Source organism: Odontesthes bonariensis, chromosome 14 (genome assembly GCF_027942865.1).
Source record: "Odontesthes bonariensis isolate fOdoBon6 chromosome 14, fOdoBon6.hap1, whole genome shotgun sequence".
In the NCBI taxonomy this organism is placed as follows: domain Eukaryota; kingdom Metazoa; phylum Chordata; class Actinopteri; order Atheriniformes; family Atherinopsidae; genus Odontesthes; species Odontesthes bonariensis.
In genome coordinates this window covers 11,054,542-11,075,178 of record NC_134519.1, presented here as the reverse complement: position 1 = coordinate 11,075,178, position 20,637 = coordinate 11,054,542, and the positions used below count along the sequence as shown (strand labels likewise).

At 42.2% G+C, this 20,637-nt stretch overlaps 1 protein-coding gene across 3 annotated transcripts in view; it reads right to left on the bottom strand.

Annotated features, from left to right (window-relative positions):
- Window positions 1–4,539: 4,539 nt before the first annotated feature.
- The window catches only part of tep1 (telomerase-associated protein 1), a 33,977-nt gene continuing 17,879 nt past the window's right edge, over window positions 4,540–20,637 (bottom strand). For all 3 annotated transcript variants that reach the window (XM_075482833.1, XM_075482831.1, XM_075482832.1), the window contains exons 29-56: window positions 18,417–18,576; window positions 18,067–18,200; window positions 17,902–17,990; window positions 17,488–17,602; window positions 17,316–17,342; window positions 17,039–17,246; window positions 16,510–16,630; window positions 16,103–16,224; window positions 15,891–15,990; window positions 15,369–15,524; window positions 13,809–14,021; window positions 13,459–13,515; window positions 13,056–13,191; window positions 12,711–12,962; window positions 12,046–12,197; window positions 10,923–11,030; window positions 10,700–10,804; window positions 10,165–10,294; window positions 9,954–10,039; window positions 9,738–9,864; window positions 8,753–8,883; window positions 8,364–8,488; window positions 7,741–7,887; window positions 7,291–7,390; window positions 6,286–6,397; window positions 5,955–6,037; window positions 5,395–5,499; window positions 4,540–4,988 (exon numbers count right to left, since the gene is read on the bottom strand). In XM_075482833.1, the coding sequence (XP_075338948.1) occupies window positions 4,869–4,988; window positions 5,395–5,499; window positions 5,955–6,037; window positions 6,286–6,397; window positions 7,291–7,390; window positions 7,741–7,887; window positions 8,364–8,488; window positions 8,753–8,883; window positions 9,738–9,864; window positions 9,954–10,039; window positions 10,165–10,294; window positions 10,700–10,804; window positions 10,923–11,030; window positions 12,046–12,197; window positions 12,711–12,962; window positions 13,056–13,191; window positions 13,459–13,515; window positions 13,809–14,021; window positions 15,369–15,524; window positions 15,891–15,990; window positions 16,103–16,224; window positions 16,510–16,630; window positions 17,039–17,246; window positions 17,316–17,342; window positions 17,488–17,602; window positions 17,902–17,990; window positions 18,067–18,200; window positions 18,417–18,576 (3,521 nt within the window). In that variant the 3' untranslated portion in view covers window positions 4,540–4,868. The remainder of the gene's footprint in view (window positions 4,989–5,394; window positions 5,500–5,954; window positions 6,038–6,285; window positions 6,398–7,290; window positions 7,391–7,740; window positions 7,888–8,363; window positions 8,489–8,752; window positions 8,884–9,737; window positions 9,865–9,953; window positions 10,040–10,164; window positions 10,295–10,699; window positions 10,805–10,922; window positions 11,031–12,045; window positions 12,198–12,710; window positions 12,963–13,055; window positions 13,192–13,458; window positions 13,516–13,808; window positions 14,022–15,368; window positions 15,525–15,890; window positions 15,991–16,102; window positions 16,225–16,509; window positions 16,631–17,038; window positions 17,247–17,315; window positions 17,343–17,487; window positions 17,603–17,901; window positions 17,991–18,066; window positions 18,201–18,416; window positions 18,577–20,637) is intronic.

The following is a 20,637-nucleotide window of genomic DNA, read 5'->3' as shown; positions in this document are numbered from 1 at the left end:
AGCAGCCCAGCAAGTGAACAGACCCCAGCAGCCGAGCAAGTGAACAGACCCCAGCAGCCCAGCAAGTGAACAGACCCCAGCAGCCCAGCAAGTGAACAGACCCCAGCAGCCCAGCAAGTGAACCGACCCCAGCAGCCCAGCAAGTGAACAGACCCCAGCAGCCGAGCAAGTGAACCGACCCCAGCAGCCCAGCAAGTGAACCGACCCCAGCAGCCCAGCAAGTGAACCGACCCCAGCAGCCCAGCAAGTGAACAGACCCCAGCAGCCGAGCAAGTGAACCGACCCCAGCAGCCCAGCAAGTGAACCGACCCCAGCAGCCCAGCAAGTGAACAGACCCCAGCAGCCGAGCAAGTGAACCGACCCCAGCAGCCCAGCAAGTGAACCGACCCCAGCAGCCGAGCAAGTGAACAGACCCCAGCAGCCCAGCAAGTGAACAGACCCCAGCAGCCCAGCAAGTGAACCGACCCCAGCAGCCCAGCAAGTGAACAGACCCCAGCAGCCGAGCAAGTGAACCGACCCCAGCAGTCCAGCAAGTGAACCGACCCCAGCAGCCCAGCAAGTGAACCGACCCCAGCAGCCCAGCAAGTGAACAGACCCCAGCAGCCCAGCAAGTGAACAGACCCCAGCAGCCCAGCAAGTGAACAGACCCCAGCAGCCGAGCAAGTGAACCGACCCCAGCAGCCGAGCAAGTGAACCGACCCCAGCAGCCCAGCAAGTGAACCGACCCCAGCAGCCCAGCAAGTGAACCGACCCCAGCAGCCCAGCAAGTGAACAGACCCCAGCAGCCCAGCAAGTGAACAGACCCCAGCAGCCGAGCAAGTGAACCGACCCCAGCAGCCGAGCAAGTGAACCGACCCCAGCAGCCGAGCAAGTGAACCGACCCCAGCAGCCCAGCAAGTGAACCGACCCCAGCAGCCCAGCAAGTGAACAGACCCCAGCAGTCGAGCAAGTGAACAGACCCCAGCAGCCGAGCAAGTGAACAGACCCCAGCAGCCGAGCAAGTGAACAGACCCCAGCAGTCGAGCAAGTGAACAGACCCCAGCAGCCGAGCAAGTGAACCGACCCCAGCAGCCCAGCAAGTGAACCGACCCCAGCAGCCCAGCAAGTGAACAGACCCCAGCAGCCCAGCAAGTGAACAGACCCCAGCAGCCCAGCAAGTGAACCGACCCCGGCAGCCGAGCAAGTGAACAGACCCCAGCAGCCCAGCAAGTGAACCGACCCCAGCAGCCCAGCAAGTGAACAGACCCCAGCAGCCCAGCAAGTGAACAGACCCCGGCAGCCCAGCAAGTGAACCGACCCCGGCAGCCGAGCAAGTGAACCGACCCCAGCAGCCCAGCAAGTGAACCGACCCCAGCAGCCCAGCAAGTGAACAGACCCCAGCAGCCCAGCAAGTGAACAGACCCCAGCAGCCCAGCAAGTGAACAGACCCCGGCAGCCCAGCAAGTGAACAGACCCCGGCAGCCCAGCAAGTGAACAGACCCCGGCAGCCGAGCAAGTGAACCGACCCCGGCAGCCGAGCAAGTGAACCGACCCCAGCAGCCCAGCAAGTGAACCGACCCCAGCAGCCCAGCAAGTGAACAGACCCCAGCAGCCCAGCAAGTGAACAGACCCCAGCAGCCCAGCAAGTGAACAGACCCCAGCAGCCCAGCAAGTGAACAGACCCCGGCAGCCCAGCAAGTGAACCGACCCCGGCAGCCCAGCAAGTGAACCGACCCCAGCAGCCCAGCAAGTGAACAGACCCCAGCAGCCCAGCAAGTGAACAGACCCCAGCAGCCCAGCAAGTGAACAGACCCCAGCAGCCCAGCAAGTGAACCGACCCCGGCAGCCGAGCAAGTGAACAGACCCCGGCAGCCGAGCAAGTGAACCGACCCCGGCAGCCGAGCAAGTGAACCGACCCCGGCAGCCGAGCAAGTGAACAGACCCCGGCAGCCGAGCAAGTGAACAAACCCCGGCAGCCGAGCAAGTGAACAGACCCCGGCAGCCGAGCAAGTGAACAGACCCCAGCAGCCCAGCAAGTGAACAGACAGTTTGAAATGATCTGACGATGATCCGCGCACAGTATGTATTGCCCAAATTGAATGTATTCTAAAATTATTTTTACATTTGTTTGATTTGCAAGAAATGGTTACAAAGTTTAATGGCCATGACCTAAGTTCAAATATTGCTGATCGTCTTCATAAGCTCCTCTTGTGCTTCACAATTGTGGAACAGAGTCCAGCTCCCAATCCACATTCATTGCATTGAGAAGAAGGGCTCAAAATTACTAGGGATGCACCGATGTATCGGCTCCTCCGTAACTCAGTGGGGTTAAGCACTTTGGATCGCCTTGTTGCTGAAAAGTGCTATATAAATACATTTCATTTCACTTCACTTCACTTCACTACACTATATGGCACTGAAAGGATCAGATATTTGGCTAAATTACAATAAGACTGAGTTATTAAGTGCATATAGACACCTTAATCTGACAAGAAATTGGATTGATACTGTTACTCGGATCGGATTAAGACCCCGAGATAACTTGGTTGAAAGTCAAATTAAACCTGCTTGTAGACGCTGAAGCACGTGGTGAATTAGACTTTGCCTTCTGCGCATGCTCGAGATTTTTTTCCTGGGGTCGGGAACCGTAAGTCGCCATCAGTTCCCTGTTGTAGTCGCCATCGGAAAGAAAAACACCGCGATTAAGAATGCGCCGTTGTGCATCGCATTTGTGCAATAAGCAGCTCATCACAAATTAAATATACGAAATATAGAGGGACGTAGCTTCATCTTGCTCTTCATTCACCATTTTCTCGAATGCCTGAGTTTGGTGTTGAAGGGGCAACCGGAAGTGGCTCTATCGATTTTGGAAGTAAAACACTATATTGAACAATTATATAAAGTAACTGCTGAATACCTTACATTTACAGAGATTGCCTTGTGTTTTTCTTGCAAATTAAATTGTTAAACAGTTTTTGTTCAGTTTACTAAAATGATTGTTTAATACCATAAATTTACAGATATTATCTTTAAATACACATAATGTATTTTGATGTACAGTGTTTAAGTTTCCATTGTCCAATTCACTGAAATAACTAATACTGTAAATGTGCAGAAATTCCTATATGATTAAAGATGCATATTTAGTTTATACATGTGTCATTGTTGTTTTACTTGGGGAAACCACATTTATGCAGCAAATCAGTGTAGATGGACAAGACGGTTTCATGAAATGACTACTAAATACCCTTAATTTACAGGGATTGGCCTTAAATACAGCTATCTTTGATGTATTTTTAATGTACTCTGCTTTTTTACCCACTGTCCAATGAACATTTTTAAATCTTGTAATTCTTTAAAATTACAGAATAATACTGTAAATGGGCAAACGTTTATCGTTGGTTTAATGCATTTATAGCATTTTTATACATTATTTCTCAGTCATTGTACATGAAAGAACAATATTTAAACAGGAAATTACTCTAGATAGATGAGGCCATTCCATGAAAAAAATACTAAAATACCCTTAATTTACAGGGACTGACCTTAAATGTAGCTATTTTTTATGTATTTGTAATGTATTTAGCTTGTTTTTCCACTGCCTAATGGTTGTTTTTTAATATACTAATTCTCTAAAATGACAGATTAATACTGTAAATGGGCAGAAATTTACCTTTAGTTTTATGAACCTAGTTCGTTTTTATATGTTAAAACTTTGTTATTGTACATGGAAAACATAGTATTTTAACATGAAATTACTGTAGATGGACTGGGCTGTTTCCTAAAATAAATGATGTATACCGCAAAATTACAGAGATTAATCTGAAAGTTATCTTATTTTAATCTTTTTTGACATAAAATGTATGTTATTTTACAGTATGATGGCATTCATCAACTATAATATACTGTATTTTAAGTCATTTTGACTGTAAAATTTATTCTGTATTTTTACAGTTATTGTATGTAATTCTGTGATCCAGTTATTTACTGTAAATTTACGGTATCCGTTTGGAATCTTTGCTGCCAGTGCTTTTACCGTTTTTTTACAGTTTTTTTTTTTACAGTGTACTATTTTAAAATAAATAAGATGTATATATATATATGTGGAAAGTGGTGCTTTTAAACATGCTAAATATTAACATTTATGTTTATTTAAGAACAAATCAGACCGTGTGAAGCAGCGGGTGCAGATTTACTCATTTAACTTACATTAATGCTCTTTAATGTGGCTCACAGCCAGCAATAAAGTCAATTCAGTGCAGCCAGCACCAAGCACCGGCTTGTAAAAGTATGAGATTTGTGTGTAGATGCTGAAGTTGTGTTTATAATGTTTCACATCTCAACAGGTTCTGTTCAAGAGATTTCTTTAACTAATGATACCAGCAAGCGTCCTAGTTTCAGTTCAAACTAAAAACAAACCATCTGTAACTTACAATTAGAATAATGAATCCACTTCTCTGATAATAACAGAACTCTGTAAATGAATGTGTAATTTTAATCAAGGAGAAATATACCTTAGATAAGATTTGGTCTGTAGAAAAAAAAACAAAGCAAAAGATGATAGTTTAAACAGAATTTATTCTGAATTTAACAGACAAAAAAAAACCCAAAACAGTTTAATTTCTTCCTCAGATTTTCGACAATTCTTACAATATTCACATAAAAAACCCATATATATTGCATTCAGTGTCCATTAGTTTGAACACTTGCTTGTTTACACATTCTATAACCCAAAGTAAAGCTGCATGTAAACACAACACATTTAAACACATTTACTGCCATTACCAAGAAACAAACCAAACAAAAACAAAAAATCATCCCGGAATATCTTTGGTACGTGCAATGATTATGTATTAAACTTCTGGCTACAGAGTGTAATATGAGGAGGGTTACTCTTTCCAGGAGAGGAAGTAAAGCTTCCCCTGTCCGTCAACACAGACCAGCTCACTGGGTTTTAGTGGGTGCACCTCCAAAATCAGAACTGGACCCCCACACACAAACATGCCCACCTATAGGAGGAAAGAGACAGAAAGAGGCAGTGCAGAGAAAGGTCAAAGTGTTTACCTAATACGGAAAATAAAACCCAACCCTGGCAGAAGCAATGAGCCTCTTAACATGCTGTAATTCTTTTTTTTTATTTTTTATTAATAAAAAGCCACCATTTCTGTGGTTCTCAATCCCGAACTCATTTGTTCCAATGCAGCACAAAACATTTAAAAACAGGTCACAGAATTGTGCAAGAAACTTTACAATTCTTGGGGACTATTTTCAGCAGTGGAAGAATACATAATTATTACTCCAGTGTTCATTTCTGGCATCCAATAAACTCTGATTAATAGTTATAAAAGCACCTGTTAAAAAGCTGCACGGTACAGATCCATATGAGCAGCTGTGGCTTTGAAGAATGTGCTGTACCTGTTTCTTTGTGTTTCTGTCCCACAGCTTCACCGTCCGGTCGTAGGAGGCCGAGATGATGGTGCTGTCAGTCAGTCTCAGCTCACTGATTCTGTCGCTGTGAGCCTGACGACAAACCATCAACATTAACACCACAAACGGTCACTGATCATGTTGATTTTCACATCCCGTTAGGCCCTTATGCGACTAAAAGAAGAGAGATTTAAATTAAGGCTTCTTTTAAAGGAAAGTAGGCTAACAAAAATAAAGTTACTTTTCAATAACTCACTCGGATTTTGAAAAATTTTAGCCGTCTACCGTTTAATCTCACTGTAAACTGAGAATCTTGGAGCTTTAGAGTCTACTGTTCAGAGAAAACATAATAAATATAATAATAAATAATATAAGCTCCAGGTAATTTCTGTTATTTTACGGCATACGGACTGAATCCTAAGCTGTACCCGTTTGATTTAACGTGAAATCATGCAAACAAAAGACAGTGTTTTTGTCTCTTCTGCCCCAAACTGTAATAAAAAAACCAATGACCCCTTTTTTTCAGAGTCAAAGTTCTCGGCTCTTACAGGTTTTCTTTTGCTCCACGAGGAGATGTCCGGATGCTGATTGTACCACATGTTTCCCTCCACGTCTCCACACACCACAAACTCTGAAACACACATTACAGCAGCAGAAGCTGCAGTTTAAACAGAATTTCCCGTCGATGAAGCAGCATTGATGAACTGCATCCATCGGTTCATTGTCACTTGGAGCCATTTTTGAAGTCCAGACAGTCAGACGTGGGATTTGCTGCAGAAGCCTGAATATCAATCGTTGTTTTTATGTTTCTGAGACAAAATGAACCAATCAAAAGAAAGTTCCAGATAACATTTAGTTCGTTTCAGCTGTGTTTTGTACCTTTGTCCAAGGTTACAGCTGTTATCAGGCAGCCCGCCTTTTCGTCCTCCTCGCACGTCATGCTCACTGTGCTGAAAGCTGAATGGAGAGTGGTTTTGGAGCCCATGCCAAACTGAAAAGAGAGTTCAGTTTTGTCAACTATAACTCCTTTTCACCAAAAATACTCGTCTCTGTTCAAAGCCTTTGTGACACAGATGTTGAAAATGAGGTACCAAAAGAAACAGAGCTTATAGAGTCTGACACAGGAAAAAACAAAGGCCTATAGTAACCCAAGATGATGGAAGGCATCGTTTAAAGACTAAAGCCTCCGAAGAAACAAGAAGAAGAAGCCATTTGAGAGATAAACCCTCTGCTTTCATTGTCAGTGACAGACTTCACCCTGTTGTAGGGTGATAATAGTTTGTGTGCCTTGAAATAGTTAATGTGACATGTGCATTACTCAGGGCTTGAAGTAAAAAAAGCATACACACACACACGCATATATATATATATATATATATATATATATATATATATGAATGAGCATCAAACCATTAAAAGTGCATTAATTATAAAAAACTACAAATTAAATCGATGAAAGATGTCTGAGAATAGTTTCTCCACAGAATTTCTAATGGAATTCTCTCTTTATTATTGGGAAAATCAACCATTTTTCTTCCTGTGAATTTACTACTTTTTCAGCTTTGATATATTTCTCCACCCAGACCAAAATCATTTTTTTAAATGTAAATATCATTGTCAATTTTGTTCATAAAGCAGATTTACAACAACGCAACTTGAACCAAAGTTTAACACAAATGACAATAAAATGCTGTTCTACAGCAAAGTGTTACTAAACTAAGGCGAGCATACTTACAGCACAGCGAAACACACAATGTTTTATGTTCCTACGTGACCATAGCATCTTTAAACTCTTCATATTTTCATCTCAAATGTCGTCGCTCCAGTGTGGACGCAGGCACATCGAACAGATCAAATGATACTGAAGAGATGAGTTAAACTCACAATGAAGCCAATGTGAACTCCTTTATCCGACCTGCCGGCCAGCCACGCACTGTTCTCATCATTACGCACCACCGCTCGAACTACGACGTCGCAGTTCCAACTGAAAACGAGGGACAAATGCGCAAGTGGCTTTTAGGGTCGCTTTCAAAAACATCATCGCATCAAAAAGAGCATTCTGATCTGGGATTAAGGGTTAATTTTGTATCACATAAATCAAATGTCAATTCTAAACACTTCTGAAGCCAAATCAGATCTTTATCAGCTCTTTTTTTGTGGTGCAAGAGAAGCTGGCTCATCTCCATCACAAGCACCCTGAACTCACCTTCCCATCTCTCAGTTCAACGAGGAACCATTTAAAATAAGCACATAAAAATGAGGCGATTTTTAAGACTAAACTTGTTCAACCTCAATTAACTGGGTTAATGACAAATTACGACACCAAAAACTTACTCGGTATTCGTATTTTCCCAGCAGTTCCCCTCTTTCTGGGCCACCACATCACAAAGATATCCTGCGTTTGTCACACCAATCAGCAGCGAGCAGTAGATGAGGCGCACCATCGGAAATGTCACACTGTGCGTGGTTACCTTCACCAGACTGAAGCGGAAACAGAGCAGAGAAGGTTGGAGAACAGGCAATGTCAGGAGGGATGAATTAACCCAACTGCTGTAAATCTTAGTCGCTCCTTCTTACAATAATTTAAACATTTTCCATCCCTGCAAAGATATAATAATTCACTAATATTGACCAAAAACAAAACGTATTCACTTCACATCAGTTTATATGTAAAGAACTAAGGTCCATCTAAGAATCTCTTTTTCAGAAGATTAAAAAAATATATTCTTAAGTATTTCTCCAGAGAAAATCTGATTAAATGTGTCTCCCTGAGTTTCAGCCATCACTCACAGTGCTGTGATGTTTACTTAATGAATCATAAAGCATCGGATTAGTGAAATTAGGGAGAAAATGTGCAGAAAAAAGGCAAAATGATAACTTGTTCATAACTGCAGACATAAAAAAAAGACAGAGGATGGTGTTTACATCCAGCAGGGGGACTTTCTGGTGCCGTTTACCTTGCTTTGCTGTGTTGTTGGTTCCACACCAGCTTCCACACGTCAACAACCAAATATTTCAGGTAGCTGACAGCAAACTGACCGTCAGGCATGGAGCCGGCTGCTAAGATGGTGCTGTCCGATGCCTGATTACCACAGACACAAAAACACAGTTTAAAGGCCTGTCCACGCTTCTAATGATGAATACAAATGTATATGGATGGTTGTACATTCAGGTTAATGACAGAAAGTGGCAAACAAAATAGTTTGGATCTCTTTGAGTGTTTCACAACAGACAAACGGACGGTCCCACACTGGTCTGGTCTTCTTTTTCTTTGTGGGTACAGCTGGAGTTATTATTATGGTTAGTGTTGTGGTGCAGACATGACCTATTTTGTGCACTTCTTTACCTGCTTCAGACCAACCAGCGTGTTATGCTGCCACAACTCCAGCAAACCGGATTCATAACCAGCAAGCAGCACATCGCCAGTCTGAGAGAAGCACAAAGCTGAGATGGAGCCTTTCGGGTTTGGAGAACTCTCTGAGCAGAGAAGACAGAATACAGTTAGTGTGCAGACATTACATCCCAGATGTGCATTTATAAGCTTATAAACAAAGAACAACAGCACGTTGAGTGGTTGCTCATAAAAAATATCTGATTGTGGCGCCTCTGGAACGATTTTACCAGGGCCGTATTAAGTCAATGTTAATTTGTTTACGGTGGGTGACACCTGTGTCACTTAAAAACTTAATCACAGCCACAATGCGTCGCAACACCTCTCTCCAATACTTCGCCGCATCCTCTTTTTGTTGTCTGAGAACAACATCAACCGTACCCGCATTCCGTGACCTCCTGAGAAGTGCGAGCAGACACTCGCGGTGGCTTGCGCTCTTCCTATGGGCTGTGACTGTCCGGGTGTTTCCAGTCACTGTACCCCTCGGTGAACATCGATCTAACACTGGAACATTTTTAATTGCCGCTAAACGGCTGGAGTCTTTCTCTTTTTTTTATTTTTCTCTTCGCACAACCACTCAATTAATGTCTATCCATTTTTAGTTTTATTTTTACCGCGTTTTTTAAAAAACACGATACATTTCACCATAGGTGGACTGGCTCAACTGACAGGTTGAGGGAGGGGGGTTAATGTTCACATTAGGCCACTATTGCTCAGAATTATGATATATCGTTGCTGTTCTTATCACATTAGTTTCAATAATGAATTTTATATGAATATTTATGTCAAGTGTCAAGTGTAACCATTTTAAGTGTACAAACATTCATGAAAAAACTATTTTTAAAGTTTGTCGTGTGGTGCCCCCCCACTGGCTGTGAATGGTTGGTGCCCCTGGGCACTGTGCCGCATGCCCATATAGTTAATCCGGCCTTGATTTTACCCGTCGTGCAGGTCCAGGACCGGAGGGAGCAGTCTTCAGAAACAGTGAGGAATTCTGGGACTCCTTTCTTTTGAGCGATTCCATGAACTCCACCACTGTGACCCTGGAAGGTGCTGAAGTGCTCCACCTGGACGTAAAACAGGACAAAACTGAACTACAGCTGAAATCAAATCATGTGTGAAAAATCATGTGTGGGTTTTATCTCGACTAACACACCTGTAAGGGTTTCCAGAGCCTCACGACGCCATCGTCAGACGCTGTGAAGACAGTCATTTCCTCGGGCTTCACTTCTTTCTTCTTGTCTTAAAAAAAAAAAAAAAGTGAGAAACTAAAACCACAAACTGCTGACCTTAAAATATGGCTGATTATGTTGCATCATGTTCCATAAAAGGAATGAAAGAGGAGGACTCCGGATTAGGTGTCCTACCGGTGTTTGGGAGCAGAGAGCAGTGGTGTATGCGTTGCTTGTGGGCAGCAATGTGGCAGATTTCTGTGTCGGTTTCCCAGTTCCAAACATGCAGAGCTCCCTCTGAGCAGCCGGCAATCACATGATTCCCCTTCACACAGAAACATCGACACAGTAAATTCAGCCTTCATCACGCCAGTCATATTCCACATCAAGAAAAAACCCAGAACGGTTTGATCTACTCTCTGTACACAATCTTCTTAACTCTACCAATCAAATTTACAGTTTTAATATAGATCCGTGAACACCTCAGAGAACCTGGCAGGTTGACTGTAGACCTCTTACAGTCAGTTAAATATGATGGTGAAGGCACACCAAGACCGGAGTCATGTTCCCACTTTTTCAGACTGTACAGAGACGAGCTGAACTATGTGCAAACAATGCAAAGAACACTGATCTAAACCTACACACAATACACTGTATTAGTTTAGTTCAAAGGTGATAAAAGCATGAAGAAACACTGCATTTTCTGCAGATATCTTTAGGATTTGCTCACCAGACAGCAGACGGAGGTCAGTGGACTCCTCCAGGAGATTTCTCTGATACACTGACCTGCCCCCAGGTCCCACAAACAAAGTCTCCCATCATTCGAAGAGCTTATCTGAAAGGTGAAGGGTAGACGAGAGAATCAGTTTGATGGGACTCTTTCAGATAATTCAGTGATATGTGGGTCAGAGTTTTACATTTCTATATGATTATAATATACAGTGAGAACCCACCACACAGTCTGGAGTCCAAACGCAGCCTGTGATCCAGTCTCTGTGAGCGTGAGGGAGCGACTTAGAAAGAGCAGCAGGAGACGAGCCGACATCCCAAACCATCAAAGCCTGAAACAAACACAGGCTTCATCAGAGAAACAAGCAGTCGAGCAGCAAGTCTGGTACAAAAGTAACTAAATTTACTAAAAGTTTTGACTTGACTTTTATTTTATTTATTCTACATTTCAGAGCGTAACACTGTGATTTTTTTGTTAAAAGGCATTTCATCTGACTAAATTAGTATCACAGTGTTTAAAGCTGCAGTCTGCAACTCTTTTTCAAGCATAATGCCTGGAACTGTCCGGGGATTCTGAAAGTAGTACATTAAATACCCCAATACAAAAAAAAAAAAAGAGTTCTCTAGGTCCCCTATATGTCCCGCTAGGTCCCTCCAAAGCCAGCAGGTTTGTTTACAAAATTGCAGACCGGACCGGTAAAAGGTAACCAATCAGGTTACGAGCTGGGCTCTGCTGCCTGTCAATCACCGATTGTGCACGCGCGATACAAGGTAGGCTCGTCCCCACGCTTATTTATCTAGACTATTGAACTTCATTACGGGCTAGTCTACTTACTGTGTCTTCCATGATCGCAAATGACAGGTGAGTTGATGAATGAGGAGTCGTGTACGCGCATCTGGCGTGCACGTAGACGTGCACGAGTTCTCGTGTGTTTTGATTGGGCGGGACAGGAAGTTGAATAACTTTTTATTTTTCGGTTAAAAAATAAGCATTTCTTGCATTTTGCGACTACGGAGGTCACCGTTTTCAACTTCAAGCGTTCTGATAGATCATGTAAACTCTTAAAATGCCAAAAAGTAGGACTTTACGTATGACAACAGCAAATCCTGCAGATTGCAGCTTTAAAGAACATCTATTTTTATCAATTTAATAATTAGCTGAAATAACAAAATGAAAAGAAGTTCATGATAACAATATTTTATCAGCAAAAATATCCCACATGCCACATTTAAAGTTTCTCTACAGAGAAGATTTGCTGCCTTTTCATTAAATAATTTCAAAAGTTTGAATGAATTGGTTAATTTATGTTTTGACTAAGAATTTATTGATTATACAAGCGTAGGTACCTGATCTTTTCCTCCAGACAACAGCTGTGCACCATCAGGACTGAAAGCCAGACAGGTGACTCCTCCTTTGTGGCCCCTCAGCATCGTGTGTTGATCAGTCCTGGAGTCAAGGCTCAGATCGCTGAGCAACCACAGCACGATGGTGAAATCATCTAATTCAAAGAGAAACACAGAGAACAGATTTATAAAAAGTTTTTCTTTTAAATTAAGACAAGGTTACAGAAGACCAGAGAGACAAGAAAACGAGTCTTTATCCTTGTATACATTTTCTGGTTGTTGAAAACACGCTGGTAACAAAAACTTTACTCAAAATAAATTATTTTAGTTCACTTTTTACTATATGTGAAAAAATGAATACTACACTAGAGTTGATGGCAGGACATCAAAAGTGTGAAAGGGATTTCTCACCACCGGCTGAGGACTCATCTCTGCCTCTTGTGGTCAAATTGAGTATTACAACAACAAAGAAACATACAATTTTTATTTATTTTTTAAAATAAAGTTCTTTCAGCTGTTTCGAAGGAGATTATCTTTTAAATTGTCAAAGAATTAAAAAATAATAGTATATTATAAACACTACAAAGAGAACAATTAAAATCAGGCTAAGATGAATGCAGATTTTCTTTCTTTTCCTCTTGGGGCGTCAAACAAGGAGAAACTCTCACCTGAAGCTGTAGCCAGGTAAGTGGTGTTTTGTGCCAGGGCCAGGATGGCGCCTGTTTGCACACCAAACACTCCTAGACAGATCAGGTCTCCCATCAATCCCTCCCCTTCGTCTTTTCTCTTCCACATCCTCAGACGTTTGTCGCTTCCTCCAGACACCAGCAGCTCCGGCGCGTTCTGCTCTGCGTCCACAACAACCCACAGCATGCAGTGTACGGACACGTCCAGGTCCCTGGAGGCCCAAATCTTCTCACCTACAATTAAAACATTTTGTTATCAGCACACATCTGTATTTCTGCTGCTGTCTACCAGTCACTCCATCCAGTAAATGTGACGTGCAAACACACCCGAGTCAAGACTGAAGAGTTTGATGCCGTCACCGTGGTAACCCAAAGCAGCGCAGTCTCCATTCACGGCCACGCAGAGAGCGGCAGGCTCAGACGTGACAGACTTTATTTTTTTCTGAGGAGGCTCCTGGTCGCTCTGAAAAAGGACAAAAAACAGAACTGATTGGAGCAATTTGAAGTGAATATTTCCAGAGTAGGATACCTCCATTTAGAAGGAAATCTCTGAGGTTCAACGTGTGAAAATTACCCACCATCTAGTCTACTTTGACATCAGTAGATTTAACTTTAAATGTTAGTTTTTGAACTTATTTGCATTCTGTTAAATGTGTCAAAGTGCAAACGGATAACATCTGTAATGAGCAAGGTTTTTAATGACTTCTCCACATGATTCATAAGAACTTACGTCATCACTTTTTAAAGCAGCGACTGAACGTCCAAGTCCTCCTGACCAGAGCTGAAGCTGTTTCACAAGAAAACAACAACATACAGAGTACATGAGAGGAAATCGATGCTCTTGTCCTGCACTGACCTCTATTTGACTGCAATGTGTTAGTTTTCCCAAATTAAATGCAAAATAAAAAGATCAAAGCATCAAAACTGAGATGAAGGCTACAGCATCTGTTCAAGGAAAAGAAACCGGTGAAAAACAGTCTTAGAAATGTGTCAGCTCAGATAAATCATAAAAATATTTAGAAGTCTCAATTGTAGACAAAGTTTGAACACAAACGGAACAAAGATGGCGTTTAACCTCACCGTGTGATCCGAGCCGGCGCTCAGAAGCATGGCTCCTTCCTGCAGGAAGGCGAGGGCGTCGGTGGCTCCACAGTGAGCCTGGAAACATCCCACACAGGTGGAGGTGGGCACCGACCACACCCTCACTTCTCCAGACAGAGAGCCAGAGCAGAGCATGGGGGACGAGGGGGAGAAGGAGAGACTGCGCACTGATCGCTGATGACCACACAGGGACTGAGAAAACAGGTAAGAAAACACTCTGTTAATCTGTTCAGTTTTTTCAAAGAGTCTGCACCTGAAGATAGTTTTGTTTTGCTCTGCAAGCCTTGAACAGATTCTCCAATATGACACAAAGACTTGGAAAAATGTAAAAAAATCTCAAGAGAAAGCATATAATCAGTTCTATTTGTCAAATGAAAGAAATATTTTGCTCCACAGAGTTAAAAAGAGAGATAAGTATTTGGATTACTATAATCCTCAGAGTTTAAATAAAGTCAGATTTATAAAAGCATTTATCTTCAGGCAACATATCCCTTCTAAATTAAGCAGCAGATGTCTGCATGTGGATCAGCCTCTATACAACAGCATTTAACCACACATGTTCAATGCAAAGCACTTCTTCAATGTAGTTGCCTGGATATGAGCCTGCTGATTGGTGGCTTTTATCCGAATCTGAATTTCTACAAAAATAGAAATCAAGGTGATTCATCCAGATCCCTTTATTCAATTACTTATAAAAGTAAAGGTGCTTACAGCGACGCCTTTAACATGATCAGATCAACAGTCGACGGTGCTATGTTGTTAACTGCTTGACCCCCTCACCTCTGCTTACAGTTACAGTATGTCCTGAAAGTGTGAGCAGGTAGGCCCAGGCAGCTCCCTCAGCCACAAAGGGCATTGGTTCACTTTACAAACAAGCACTCAAAATTATGGACAGAAAACTAATCCGTTATCACCATTTTCAAATCCTCTACAAACATAATTTATTGAGCTTTGACAGTTTTAGCAATTTGTGTTTTCTCAAATTATTTTTTAAATGCTATCACAATTTGGCTCCAGAACCACTCAGGGAATTTATAAAGAGACCAAACAGCAGCAGGACAACAAGAGGCAGCTCCAACCACAACTGTACAATCCCTAAGTGCAGAACATTGTTTGGACAGTCGGTCTTTTCTTACAAAATCTGTGAACTCTGGAACTCACTGCCCACAGATATTAAGTCCATCAGTGAGTTTAAATTGTTCACCTTTAAACTTAAATTTTGGCTTAAAACAAACCAAAACTGTACTCACTTGTAAAAATGTGAGAGTGAATGAATGAGATGAAAGTTTGAACTGCACTGTTGTATTTATAGAGTAATGTTCTTATGGAAATTAATGTTTATTTTTGTGCTTGTGTCAGCATAGAAAAGCCTAACCAGGGACGGGAGTTGTAAATTAGCACTTGTTGCTATACTCTGTATGCATCACATCAGCTACAAGTCTGATTGTATTGTCCCTGTCAAATAAACAAAATGAATTTAAAAAAAAGGTGAGCCCTGCACTTTTATCTGTTTACCATCCAACCGTCGTGAAAACTCACCGTGAGGGTTTTATTCTGGAGCCAGTTCCACACCATGACCTTTCCGTTCCAGCAGCCACCGGCCAGCAGGTGACCCTCGGGGTCGAACGTCACGCAGTTCAGAGGGCTGGTGCTGGGCAGAGACGCCACTTCGTGACCTTTATTACAGGCCCACACCTGAGGAGCAGAAACATATTAAGTTAGTTTGTTCAGAGAAGACAATGCTTGGGACCTAGCTGTTAAATTTTGGCAGGTCAACATCTGGTGGCAAACAGCTGCCGCTTGTTTTATCACCGTAATAACATAGATGTACAAAGGACAGACAAGATCTCAAAGGTCGTTACTCTATAAATGATCTTTTTGCTTTGATGCGACAGTAAACATTGAAGCCGTTTGATTTGGACGACTTAAATAGCCGGTAGTTGATTTGGATCCCTGTTTGCTTAAACCAGGTGGTTGCTGATGTGTCTCAGGTTCAGTTTATGGAGCAAGAAAAGGTAAACAAAATAGATAGAAATTTAAATGGATTCGCTTGAGACTAACTTTCAGCATGAAGTCAAGGGACACAGTTGCGAGGTGTTTCCTGTCTGGAGTGATGTCACTTCCTGTTATTACATTAGTGTGTCCTTCAAAAAGAGCCGTCCTGCACATGACAAACACAAAATCAAAGCACCATTTACCAAATATATTTGAATACTCCAGCAGTATGAGGCGAACCTGAGGTAGTTTCCTAATTCTATCAACTCTCCACTCACCTGCATCCGTTCTCAATGTCCCAGACTTCTATTCGTCCATCAAAGGAGGTGGAAGCGAGACTTTCCTTCAGAAAAACACAACTTGAGATGCCGTCACAGCTGCTCACCAACGACTTCACTTCCTGCTCACAGAGAGGAGAGAGTGGATATCAAATCATCGTGAGGCTTCTGATTCTCAGCACACGCAACAATGAGCAGCTTCTTCACACTTATGCCATCTATGACGCCTGGTTTCTACAATTACAGATTAGTAAAACCCAATCTTCCCAGCGAAGTTTTGCCTCGTACACTCGTAACCAAATACAAAACACTGAAAGCCAAAGTTTTGTACACTAATCTGCCCAAATTTGTTGTGATATGAAAAGACAGAGGCAGGGGAGGCAAAAAGTAAAAGAAGGAGAAAATACCAGTCCAGTCTGTGTGTGGATAACGTGCAGCGTTCCCTGTCCAGTACCGACCACCATCAGCTGTTGGTCCGAGCTCACAGCCACACAGGTCGGCTCAGACGGGAAGGTCGTCACCAGCTCACTGAGGAGAAACACACAAGACTGTAACCATAACGATGTCGAGCCAAGCCTCTGCACAGATCTGCCAAAGAAACTACTCTTCAAGTCCTTTACTTCAGTACTTTTGTTTCCACTTTATAAAATATGCTTGAGTTCAGAGGGATTTACATTCATTTGACAGATATTGGTATTAATCTGAATACTAAGATTTAGTTGCAAAGCCGTGTCATAAAAGATATACACTGCTGTTTACTTAAAAGCCACAATAATGGCCACAGTGTCATTCTGTGAGATACTTAAACTATATTTTGGAGCAAGACTTTAACATGTAATAGCAAATTCTTAAATGACTGTACTGATACTCTGACTAAAGTGACGGACTGTAGTAATTATTCCACTGCTGACTCCTAACTGAAAATAACCAGCTCACCTGTTTTCTTGAACAACCCTGTTGCTGTTTAGACACTGAACAACCCGGACTCCTCCTTTTCCCACCAGGCCTTTAGCCCAGGTGTGAGCAGAGGTCTCCTCAGGCTCGTTGAGAGCCTGCTGAATGAAAAGAGCCGGCCAGGCGGAGAGCGTGGAGGCGTGGCGCCTCAGGAAACCACGACAGTCTTCCAGACGTCCCGGAAACCCAACTGAGAAAACAAACTAATTAGCAACTAAATTTGCTAAGAATTTGCTTATCGAGTGTTTTAATGACTTACACGAGGGTGCAGATGTTTGCTCTTTATCTGCAGGAAAGGAGGAATTATCAATAAGATTTTTGTTTATCTTTTGCTAATAAATCAGTAAATTATGAAACATGCACACAAACGATGTTGAAGGATTAAATGAGACTCATCTGAAAACCTTCCTTTAAGAGCTATGCATGCTCACCGTACAAGCCGTATGTCTCCATGAGGTGGTGCAGGAGGCCTTGGCTCACGTTAGCGTGCAGGAAGTAATAGCTGGACAGCAGCGAATGAAGCGACTCCAGTTGTCCACTTTGAATCTATCCGAGGACAGGAGTTAAAATCATCAGCAAATGTTAAACGTAGCAGGATTAATCTAAACAATGTGTATTAAATGATTCTGAACCAGCTGATTTTTTACTATTTTTTTTTTACTTAAAATCTGTAAAAATACAATATAAAAAAAAAAAAATAAATACAAAAATGCTGAGTGAAACGCTGTAGCTGAATAAATATGAATATATAGATCCATCTTTGTCTTTTCTAAAGTGACAAATCCTATATTTTTTCAAACTGTTTACATTCGGTAGCGTTTAGGAAATGATGGAAGATTCCTCACCAGGCTAGAAGGCAGGTACATGACCGAGTTGGCTTCACAGTGAAGGAAGGTATCTTTTCCCTGAGGGTCAGCCATGGCCCACAGGTGAGCTGTGAAACAAAGAACGATGTAAATGTAGAGACATTAATGCTCATGCCTTATAAAAGCAAACCTTGTTTACTCTACCTGCCAGTACGAGATGAGCTCTGGTTCTGTCGGCTTCCGTTGGGAGCAGAAAATCGTCGAAGGCTCGCTTTACGTCAGGATTGTTGAGAGCCAACAAGTCGTCAGTGTCGTGGCAATGAGACGGACCAATCAGACTGCAGGAAGGGATCCAGAAATTTAATATACTGAATCTAAATAAAGTGTGCAAACATGTGCTTTTTAGCACAGAATCCCAATCTTTTCTTTTTCCAAATAAAACTTTGATTAGAAAGCTTTTACAGGGCTTGTAATTGTCATCCATGCGAGTACTTAAATACGGCTGAATGATGTATTTAAAGGCATGTGTGAAAAATGACAGCTTGAATTCATACCTTTGTAAATTCTGTACTATACGGGTGAAAGTGGCCATGGGAATGCGTCCTTTGGGCTTCCTGGACAGCTGCAGCACTTCCTGCCATGTGGCCCGTCTGTCCCGGGAAGACAGGTCGTTGCATGTATTCAGAACAGAGCACAGGTCTCTTTCCTTCAGGCCTGAAAATAAAGAGGGGGAAATGTTCAGAGTGAGCAGAGTCAGCTCAGTGTGAGCATCATGGACGAGTTTAAAATAATGTTTGAGAACCATTAAAGCCAAAAAACACAAGTTACGGCAGTAGATGTCTACTCGGTTCAAAACAACTGAAACCCAATAACACCATATAAGTGAGGCTGAAATTCTATTTAGTTTATTTTCTAATAACTTTGATGAACAGAAGGTGGACTAAGGTCTAAATTATTACATAAACGTATCTGTGAAGCACATATTAGAGTAGTTTCAATGACTTTTTATTCACCCTAAAAGCATTATCCCATTGACGCCGGTTGTTGCGTAGCGCAACATTGTTCATTTATCATTATTTTCAAGACGCATGCAGCATGTAATGCACAATAATTGGTTCAAATACACATGAGGTGGGTGTTTTCGATTAGCCTGTTCTGCAATAGTGCGTTTGTAGCTAATTTGACTGCTCGGCTACAATGGCTGCAGTTAACGAGACATACTGTGACAGCGATGGAAGTGATGTGGAGTTGGAAGGGAATGATCAACAGAATTTATTAGAGGAAGAGAGGCAGTCCGCTGGATTTCGCACCCGACGTCAACCAAAGTTTACTCGTACACCGGGGCTGAAGATGCAAGTCCTTTAGTGTTCTCGCATATTTTCACTGATGAAGTTTGGGATATGTTGGTGACACAGACAAACTTCTATGCGGATCAGGCGCGCGGCCACACACCATCCAACTCGAAGTGGAGCCCCGTGTCAAAGCAGGAGATGAAATCTTTCATCGGTCTCTGCCTAACTTTTGGAATAATCAAACTACCAACTCGCCGGGATTACTGGAGGCAGAGCAAGTGGCTGTATCAGACAAATGTCGCCCAAGTGATGGCACGAGATCGTTTCGACATGATCTGGAGGTAATTATTTATTCTTGCGCTGCATTCTGACGACTTCTCATTCTTATTTGAGTGGCGTTGGCCTTATGTAAAAAAAAAAAAAGAGAGCCCGGTGCGAATTACTGCAGTATAACTATGATGTTTTAGAAGTCGTGTCACTGAAGTATACAATATAACTGCACAATGCAAGATATATTGCAGGTTTTTTTTAGCATTCATTATTATTGCTGATATTATGATTATGATTTAGTTATAGTATAGTAACAGTATAGTAATAGTAGTATAATAAGTAGCAGCATTGGGTATTATCCTGAATCATAAAGCAAAACTACATGAACCAAATGTCCAACATTGATAAAAAAAAAAAAACTAATACAATCCAGCCAGCAAAAAAAAATTGAATTTTGTTTTAGTTCAAAAAACCCTCAGGCATTGGGGACCTTTTCTAAAAACTGGCTTAGGCATTGAGCAGCCTTTTTTGCAGGTGCTTTAGGCGCCAATGGGTTATTACAGCTATTTTGCTGCATCCGGTTGTTTATTGATTAAATTATTGATCCGCCTTTGTTATGGTGTTTACTAAACCAGTCTGGATTTCAATCTGTGCCTTCACACTGCAATAACTTTCTCAACTTTGCACAACCTCAGAGCCCAAAGCTGAGGGCAAGGGCAAGAAAACCACTTTTAAAAAAAGATGACCCAGTGTGTGCATAGATTTCTATCGTACACTTAGTTTTCTACTTTAATTGTGCTCTTGTTGGGATTCTAATCTGCTTACAAAGAAAGCCTAAAACCACCAGCTAAATATCACGTCGGCCCGCTTTGTGCCACCCAAACTGCTCTGAGCTGTCGAGGCCAGGATTCCTCTGAAGGTGTCCCTGTGTTATAAAACACGCCGACAAAGTCCTGTAAGTTGTACAATGTGGTCTACGTGGATCAGGCTGGGTTTAGTCACTGTTAGGATGCTTCATCGTGCCAAAACAGTTCACAGGCAAAAGAGAATACTGTGTTAGGACAAGGAGTTTGTGATCTGCAACAGCGTTTCAGTAGGCGTTACGTCACAAATCCACATAAATCTTAGGATTTCCCAGCAGAATAGAGCATCGCACCCTCTCTGCGAGCCTCACGTGCACCATGAGAGACTCTGAGCGATGATCTGATGGTTT